Raw genomic sequence first — 10,000 nt, 5'->3', positions numbered from 1 at the left:
TCGAAACTCAAGTAATTTAGGCTAAATAGACTGGCTTCTTCATCCAAAGGATCTTTTCATTACTTTTCATTCTCATACTTTTTCAGTAAAGAACTATAAAAATAATTACCATTGGATTCCTAAATCATTCTCCAAAAATATGAAATGTTCACTCCTTATTCAATTCTAAGCAATGCAGTCCATAAAAGCAATGAACTCTGTTTACTAACACATTCTGCAAGCCAATTAGCTTATGGCAGATAACCTTTCTGGCCTATTTCAACTGAATGGACCACAGAAAATGTTAGTTTTCTCATATAAAGTAGAAAAAAGTGTGCTGGTGAGTGAATGAAATTAATTTTTTTATGAGATTTAATAGAAACATTAAACAGCTTTTAAATCTAGGCCTTGGGTTAAGAAAGAAAGGACATCTAGCATACACAACTTGAAATATAGATCCATGCATACAAAGGAAGGATTACTGATGGTTTACCTTCAAAAGAAAAGAAAATATCTAAAGTAAGCAATGCTGAGTTATATGTAATTAAGTAAATATTTGAAAAAGGCATCACCAAACCATAGAGCTCTCTCAAATCAACATAAGTAAAAGTTTTTCTAATAGGATGCATAAAACTTGGATGAAGGTACTATAGGTGAATGAACTTCTATAGATCCAGCCCTTATCACCTATGTCAGTCGAAAGACCTATGACAAAAAGTTAACATTTATATATTTCATCTTGGGACATGATAACATTTCCATATACAAAGACTTCTTATTTAACATAAAGAAATATAATAGTTAATTTTCAATCCTAATTCCTATGCTCTTATTTTACAGTCTCACAATACATATGGCCAACTTCCTAGAAGGAAAGAAAATAAATACAAAATTTAAAACAAATAAACATTTCATCTCTTACAAACTTCAGATCAGGAGATAACAAAACATACACAGGAAAACACAAATAAGTAGATTTTCCATTCTATTGGATGTATCTAACTTGGGTACAACTAACCCTCAGGAGGCAGTTCTGCTTCTATTAGTTGGTAATGCAGTACTTCATCTTTGGACATCGCATCCAGACCTCAATATGTCTTCCTTCTCTTCAATGGGCTCTCATAATTTTTTCAAATTGTTAAACTAGAAAGACCAATCTCCAAATTATTTGTTCAACAACAAACCCCATTTCAAATATAGCAACAGACCAATAAGTCAATGATTTTCCATACATTAACTATATGCCAATCTTTTGAATGAAGTGTCACAATGAGCAACCAAAAGCATCACACGAACACTGATAACCCGTTATTAAATTATCTATTAACAATCCACATGAAAACTATGTAATGGCATTAGGAAAAGACAAAAGCTCACAAGCAAACATAATCCCAGAACAACACAAAATATAACAAAAACAAATACCTAATAAAGGTAGACTCAAACCCATTGTAATACTTTCCCACTCATGAACTGAGCTTAGTTTCAGTTACATCTGACTGAAGAAGAAAAGAAAAAGAAAAAGAAAGAAAAAAAAAAAGAGAAAAATAAACAACTTAATTGAAACTAATAATAATAACAATAGTAAAATATCCTCCCTATTTAAAAAATATGTACACTAACCAACTGATACCTGTACCTACATTCCACAGTTACCATCTTACAATTGGAAGGACAGGGCTCAGCCCAACCCTTACTCTTCTTGACAGGTTTGATCAGTTTACCCAAGCCACAACTTCCTAGGTCATCTCATGGGCTCCCTACACCTAAGTTCCTGTTTCCCCATCAATGAGTTAAACTGCTAATATCAGGGTCTTGAAGAAATGTAGCTTGGTCCTTCTGCACAGATACCACATTTTCAAATACTCTTGTCGAGAGAGATCATCATCCAAGCTGCCAAGTCAATCTGTCTTCCTGATCTGACAGCCCAGAGACATGAACTCCACTATCAAGATATGTAAAACTCTCTGTGACTTCAATATCTCCCTGCAAGCAAGGACTGACTGAAGAGGTTCTCCTAGCAAGCCCACAAATTCCTGATCTTGGTCTTGATCCAGAAGACTAGACCCAGGGGCCTTGCTTCATTGCTAAATGCATCTAAAGTCACCACAAGAGACTTGGATAAAATAGCAACATCATCAACAAAGTTAAGGTTGGTAACCTTAACATTGCTCAGCGTTGCTCCACAATGACTTTGAACAGTAGCTCTACCCAGTATCTAGTGCATGCATGTGTTGAAAACTGTTGCCTCCCTCCTGATCTAACAAGGAGAATCTCAACAGGTCCCTACCACACTTTACAGCAATTTCAGTTCCAGCAAATTGACTTGCTATTAATTCAATACTCCTTGTTCGGGCTCATCTCCATTTCCAGATCTCCCAGAGTGATTCACGATGCATTGAGGTCGATGTAATCCAAACTCATGACAGTGCTCTACAGTGACTCGAAGCACCAGGGCTTGGTAGGCAGGAATGGTCTTGGACCTCATCTGCAAGATTCCTGATAAATTGTTTCTTTTCCCTTCTCAATAGTGACAGAGTCCTGTGCACCAGAGAATAATGCAAGTCACAATCCTCCAGCCAGTGGTAACAAGAATTACTGAATTAATAACAAGCCTGTATATTGGTACTGAAAGAACTGTAAAGTGTGGTGGGGGCCTGTCGAGCTTCTTCTTTTCCTGCTAGTGTCCTTGCACTAACACTTTTCAACACTTGCATCGACTGGATACTAGGCAGAGCTACTGTCCAAAGTCATTGTGGAGCAACTCTGAGCAATATCAAGGTTTCTGACCTTGACTTTACTGATAATGTTGCTATCTTACCTGAGTCCTTGGAAACCCTAGTGGTGGTTCTAGATGCATTTAGCAATGAAGCAAAGCCTGTGTGTCTATAGGTCTCTTGCACCAAGACCTACATCCAGGACTCTGGGGACTTGCTAGGAGAACCTGTTCAGTTGGTATGTGCTTGCAGTGAGGACAAAAAGGGTATTTGGAGATGCCAGTACCTATGCAGAAGTACCTAGCAAATTGTTTTCAAGGCCTTGATAATGCTGGTTTTACAATATGGTAGTGAAAACTGGATGTTATCCTGTGCCTCGGAATCTCGTCTTGATACCTTTTGTAATAGGTCCTTATGCCAGATCAAGGGGTACAGTTGGTGGAACCACATGTCCAACCAACAGTTCCACCATGAGACTGGCAAAGAACCTGTTACTTGCACAATCTGTGACTGCCAACTCATGCTACACAGACACCTGGATTGTTTCCCACAAGATGATCCTTCCCATCAGGTTGCTGCAGTGCAAGACAACTCGGGTTGGAGTAGGCTTGTGGGATGACCTACAAAGACGTGGTTCGGGCAGATCGATCAAACCAGTTGTGAAGAGCTTGAAAAGGGCCAAGTCCCAGCCTGGTGGCTTGCTATGAGGGACCCTCACATGTGGAAATATAGAATGGATATGGGTATGTGCCCCTGTTGGCATTAGCTCTCCAGTGCTGATGAATATAACAAAAACTAAACAGGAAAGTCTCACCATAAAGATGTAATGCAAAATATATGGATGTCAACTGGATGTAAAAAAATTATCCCACCACTATAAAGAGTAAAAACAGGAAAACCAAATACATAGACCTTCTACCATCTCCAGTAAGTGATTTCACCCACAACAACTAAAGAGAATAACATGTTTATCATTATATCCTGCATAAAAAAAATCCTGTAAACATCATTTCCAAATAGTATATGTCAAAATCAAAATGTATTTACACATTAATACAATTAAAATAGTTCTGCACATAACAAAAAGCAAATCTAATATACTTCCAAGCATCATAAATATATAATATGCCTGTAAATACCTTAGAAATGTAAAAAAAAAAAACCTGCTGCTATTAGGAATGCATGTATATAAGCATTGTCTACTGTGATTTTAGTCTATCAATTTTGCTTATACACAGATGGCTGTACAATAATAATAACAATGTTAACCAATGCTACCGGGAGAATGTTGCGTACACATTAGTGTCATGTTAAATGTCTCTGCCAGTGCTTAGCCACAGAGGAGCCAGTTAGTAGATCTTGTACCTGACCTTACCTTTCCTTGAGTTGGCAGGAAAAACGCCTTTTCTACTAGTGCTATCAATGTTGATACTGTTATTTTTATTATAAACATTAAATTACTATATTGTTTTTGGCATTACTAACAACAGAACTTGAAAATATTATTGCAAATCAAGGAAAAGGGTAAACAGGTGAGACAGGTACTTCTCGTAACTGGCTCATTGGTGACCTAGTATTTGTGGAGCCATCTATATGTAAAAACGATTACTAAATTCAACACTGTGGCATGACATGTATGCACATGCCATCCCCGTTGGAATGTGGTTAACAATGATAATAGTGTTACAAAAGAAAATTCTTTTTGTGAAAATTCAAGGAATGGAATACACAGGTGAGGTATGGTACAGTTAGTAACTGACTTCTTGGTGACTAAATGCTTATGAAGCCATCTATGTGTAAGCAAAATTAACCCCTTCAATCTGGGTGATGTGACCATCAGGTCATGAAAAAATTTGGCTTTAGGGGTGAGTAACATAAACAAGTCATCATGGGAAAAAATAGCCACAGGTTGGGTGATGCAAAATTGCAGTCATGAGTGAAAGCCAGAGTGATAGAAATGGCTCACCATGAGTTTTAAAAAGGGGCTTTTGCATTATTCCCATCAGTGAACGAGTGTGGAATGTAATCTCCATAAGTCATGACTGGAAGAGTGCTGGCTCCCAGGATAATGCCATTTCCATGCTCATCATACTAATTTCTAGCCACCCTGACCAGTGGCACTGGTTGCATTACAGAAAAGTGAATATCATGAAAAAATAAAATGACACAAATAACAAATAGTTACTTTTTTTTTTTCTTTTTTACAGACAGAGATGATATGGAGTCTGTGCAAATAAACAGTCTATTAAATCTGATAAGACAAATCAAAAGACAAATATAGATATGGAAATTTGCAAAAAATCTAAAAACGTTTATGCAAAATAACTTTGCAAAGGGAAAGCATAGAGTCTTGTCACTGCAACCAAGTGTTCACATACACTCAGCCTACATGGTGTACACCAGGCAGAGTGGCCACTTACGTAATATATATATATATATATATATATATATATATATATATATATATATATATATATATATATATATATATATATATATATATATATATACATATATATATATATATACACATATATATATATATATATATATATAGATACATATATATATAGATATATAGATATATAGATATATATAGATATATATAGATATGTATATATAAATAAATAAATAAATAAATAAATAAATAATTTATAAATATATATATATATATATATATATATATATATATATATATATATATATATATATATATATATATATACATGTATATATATATGTATATATATGTATATATATGTATATATATGTATATGTATATATCTATATCTATCTTTCTATCTATATATCTATATATCTATATATGTATAAATTCAAATGTATGCAGGCATGTATACAGTTGTGAAAAAAGGAAAAAAATTATAAACAATTTACAATTGTTATTTCTTGACAGATAAGGCCTCCAACCCAAAATAAATAACTTTGGTTCAGGTAACAGACTCCCACTTGAGGTGGGTCAGGTTGGGGTCTTTTTTTATAGATTTTTATTTTTATATTGAGAAGTGATGTAATGAACCTGTTCATGGACACCACCTCACTCTAAAATCTGCCTTCCAGATCTAGATATTACAATGGAAAAGTAAAATTGAAGTTTATATTCAAAATACAAATCTTTTTTTTAAAGCCTCAGTCTAGTGGCAACAGACGTGATGCAGTCTCCACGGCACAAGGTTTGCTCAATGTGCTTTGATAGTCATAAATCTAGCCGTTGTGGCACTAGGGGTTGTATTTTAGATTTGTGGTAAACAGAAATTTAGTTATAAAAATATTTGTCTGTATTTTTTCGGCAAAAAATACAGTCAGTCGGGTTGCATAAACTTCTAAAATGTCACTTATCAATAAGCTAAATAATGCCTTTTAACAAAAATATAACTATCCCTCTAAAGATTTTATCACTTAGTTCAATGTTACCATTAACCATACATAATTATACCTAACATATTTGAAAGAAACAAAAAGCACTCCATGCCAATTTATGTACACTATATACAGAAACCTATAAAAAAAAAAAATTGAATAAAATTATTGAGTGAAAAATATTGCTTTTTATGATGTTTTTGCCAGACCGTAAATCTTACCAATATACAAAAAAGAAAGTAAAATAATTTGCTTCTCCAATTTACAGAAATTACAAATCCTTACAGTTTACCTAGTTAACTCTTATTTAATTTCTTATCAAATAATTGGTAAAAACCTTGACAGGTTTTAGGAAAGCACAATGCAAAGATAGCTATATAGTGGCAAATAGGAGAGCATGACTGATACTGCAAAGTAAAACAATCAATAGCCTAATTCACAAAGCAATGAAATCTAAAATGGGTTAGAGAACCAGAAATAGTTTTCCTTTTCCTCTTTTAAGATTCATTTTTGTGTACACTATATCTAAAGCAGCAAAAAAGCATGAACTTTTTAAAAGCATGCATCACAAAGGCAGAGGAGTGTGATATAGGAAAACAACTTTTCCAAAGCAACTATTTTCATAATGTGTCATTTTACCCTTATTTGAAAATCAAGAAGAAAAAAATTGTATACTAGAGTAATACACTTCAAGACAAAATGTAGTCTAAGAACAGTATCTTTCCAACTATGGCTGTTAAATGCTGAATAATGGTTGGTAATACTAAAAGTGCAACCTTACCAGGTGAAATTTCAGCAAATTTCACTACTTATCTTTCATATCTGGGAAGATACGTGGTTACTAAACATGAACATGAACTTTGTTTTCAATTTCAGTTCAACATATTTTTTGGCCATAAACCATAATACATACATGCAATAAAGAAATCATCTACTTTACAGTACCTGCTTTCCTGATACTAGTACAGTGGTGATGTAAGGTGATATTGACTCCACTTCATTTGATAGCAATGCAGTGCATTCCCGAACCACAGCCCAATACCGAAGAGAGGAAGACTGATGTAACAGGGAACGCACACGATCACTCACTGGAGGTGGGGTAAGGAAAAGCAGCATGCGTATAAAAGGAAATATATAAAAAAAATCTTGTTAGTACGCAAGCAACCTTGCTTAAAGGGGGCAAATGGCAGCTGGTTGCAAGCTCTGAATACCAGTATAGCCTTTTCTAAAAATGGAGAAAAAAAAAAATAAATAAATAAAAAATAAATAAATAAATAAAAAATAATAACACATATAGTTCCTGAGACACTCACATGAAACCTTTTTTCTTTTTTTCCCCCTCTTTTTCAATTATCATCAACCCTTTCTTCTGTTATGTAAGTCTAGGCATAAACGTAAAAATGCCTATCACAGTACTTCAAGAATCCAGAAGTATATATATTTCCAGAAGTGAATAAATAAAATCCATACAATACACTCACTTAACCACTTCCCACCAGGTGGCATGTATGTAAATGCCATGGCTGTTGTGGACAAAGTAGCAGATGGCATCAAACACAACCATTCCCACACCTTTGGCTCATTGGATGGAGCTTGTTTTTCTCCAATAGAAGTGACATCTTTTCTATGGTAAAACTTTTAGGAAATGGCACCTAAAGTGAAGGTAAACCTTCAAAAAAGTATGTCTTTAAAAATCGTATCAAAATATAAGCTTTTAGGTGCCTAATGTTGCCGGTAAACTACCAAACAAGCCGGGCACAAATTGGGGAAACTGTCGATGCATGCCAATAAGTCCATGATCATGTCCATTTGCCAAATTTTTTACCCGGCATAACTGGCTTAATACTGAACTTGTATATATTGCTATAAGCCTATATATCATAGCTAACTGGAAACTAGTGCAACTCCCTTCCAATCTATGTACAATGAAGATTCCTTTGTTTCCTTAATTCTCTTCCTTCATTCCTCAGTCAAAAGGCACGACCCACTTATGCACTGTTAGCTTACTGAACATCATATTAAGAACATGATGCCAAGCAAATGCTATCAAACCATACTACAAGACCCTGCAGGGCCTGGCTCAGTAGGAGGGGGACAAAGCCAGGTGCCCAAACCAAGATCATCACCTGGCAACCCTGCACAAGAATGGTTGTGATGTGTGTCACAGACGGGTAGAGTTTCTCAAGGGTGGCTGCAGCGAGACGCATGGCCTCCCAGAAGTGGCACTCGCTGACCTCCTGCAGCAGCTTCTCCAGTCTCTCTGACACTAAGATCTTGACTTGGTTAATCTACTATCTTTTAAAGTAACAGACTGCAACTAACACTGACATGTCATGATTGTTAATTTGGTTACAAGCTCATGTTTTAAGCCACATGAAAACAGAGAGAGATCTACATATAGAGGCAATACAATCTCATTTCTATCCACAATTACCTATTTTTCTTGTATTTGAAAATAATAATTCTTTATTTCCTTAGCCTTCACTGCTACTAACATTTCACTTCTCGACTATTCAAATCACTATTTAGATTAGAAAAGTAATGAAACAAGAACCTATAAAGAAAAAGACTTAAGGATTATTTGTTTTCACATCAGGAGTCATAATCTTTGCTACCAACCTGAGACACCATCTACTGGGTAAGTTTCACCTTCTCTGCGTAGCAAAATTCCTAGGAGTTGAGTTTGTCCATGAAGTGTAGACACTGACCTGAGAACCTTTATTACTTCCTCAGTGGGTTGCGATGCCATATCCTGCACATAAGAGGAAAGACAATTGTTTCTACACAATAACAAAAGGTACAAAATACATATCTCTTTATCAATCTATATTCATAATAAGATACAATTCTACCATCAAAGTCATACATAACCAAATCACAAGAGTTAAGAGTCATTTTCAATTTTGAATTACATTCAAGTTTAGTGAATGAAAATATTTTGTAACAATGTGACAATAGAAGAGAGATAAAATGTATAGCAAAATTTAGCTCACAATCTACTGACTTTAATGAGAATGTTATTGGTCCTTTAACAAACTCAGCAAACTCTGGACTTTCTAACATAACTCCTACCAACTGCAATCAGATAACATAATTTTTGTCAGTTTTAGTCTGACACATCTGTCTAAACACAAAAAATAAAATACAAATCATACCTTAAAGCTCATAGAATCCTCTGAATACTTTATTGCTGTTGGAACATCTGTAAGAGACTGATATCCAATGCTGGCATGTTGTAGTTGCTCAAATGGAGTGATATCCAAGTCGATGTCCAATGTGCTTAAGAAGTCCAGATGCTCTGTAAAGCAAAGCAAACACTGGTATATAAAACCATAGCATGAAAAATTGCTTGCTGAAGGTCCCACTGTATACAAGTTATAGGAAAACCTGGTCTATATAGCTGTCAAGATTTAACTCTTCCCTTTACTCTGCTTACTCTGCATACACTATTTGGATTTTTTTCATCTAAAAATATCTAAACCATACTTGCATTCCATAATTCAACACTTAAACTCATGCTATGAAACCTTAGCTAGCAGCCACTAAGGAGATGCTATGGGTATAACAAACAGTTTATCCATTTGTATTTTGGGTATTTCAAGCACAGTTATGGGCACTAAATTGTTTCTTGCTGGAGATTACAAGCAATGTTTGAAAAAAGTGACTGTAACTGCTGGTATATGACCAAAGTTTGCTGCTACTATCAGAGAATGATGAGCTCCCTCTAGACTCCCTCTGTAGGTATATAATTATGCATAGCAAGATAACAAATCATTTGTCTTTAATGTTTAATTCTATTTCCTTTTGTCAATAATTGAATACTAAAGGACTCTGATATCAATCATAGGCCTAGTGATATCACAATTCTTCAAAAAATCATATTTATGTAAATAGTTAACATCCCTGGTGTGTGGCACGTAGGCTGG

At 34.8% G+C, this 10,000-nt stretch overlaps 1 protein-coding gene across 4 annotated transcripts in view; it reads right to left on the bottom strand.

The window, feature by feature from the left end:
- The window catches only part of LOC113810602 (probable phosphorylase b kinase regulatory subunit beta), a 59,657-nt gene that overhangs the window by 16,337 nt on the left and 33,320 nt on the right, over positions 1 to 10,000 (bottom strand). For 2 of the 4 annotated variants that reach the window (XM_070127837.1, XM_070127839.1), the window contains 3 exons: positions 9,230 to 9,372; positions 8,694 to 8,826; positions 8,201 to 8,340 (listed from right to left, as the gene is read on the bottom strand). In XM_070127837.1, coding sequence (XP_069983938.1) covers positions 8,201 to 8,340; positions 8,694 to 8,826; positions 9,230 to 9,372 — 416 coding nt within the window. Of the gene's footprint in view, positions 1 to 7,019; positions 7,163 to 8,200; positions 8,341 to 8,693; positions 8,827 to 9,229; positions 9,373 to 10,000 lie in introns of all 4 variants that reach the window. The other 2 variants (XM_070127836.1, XM_070127838.1) reach the window with 1 other exon arrangement.

This window comes from Penaeus vannamei, chromosome 12 (assembly GCF_042767895.1).
Source record: "Penaeus vannamei isolate JL-2024 chromosome 12, ASM4276789v1, whole genome shotgun sequence".
Taxonomy (NCBI): Eukaryota; Metazoa; Arthropoda; class Malacostraca; order Decapoda; family Penaeidae; genus Penaeus; species Penaeus vannamei.
This window is presented reverse-complemented; position numbering and strand designations above follow the sequence as displayed.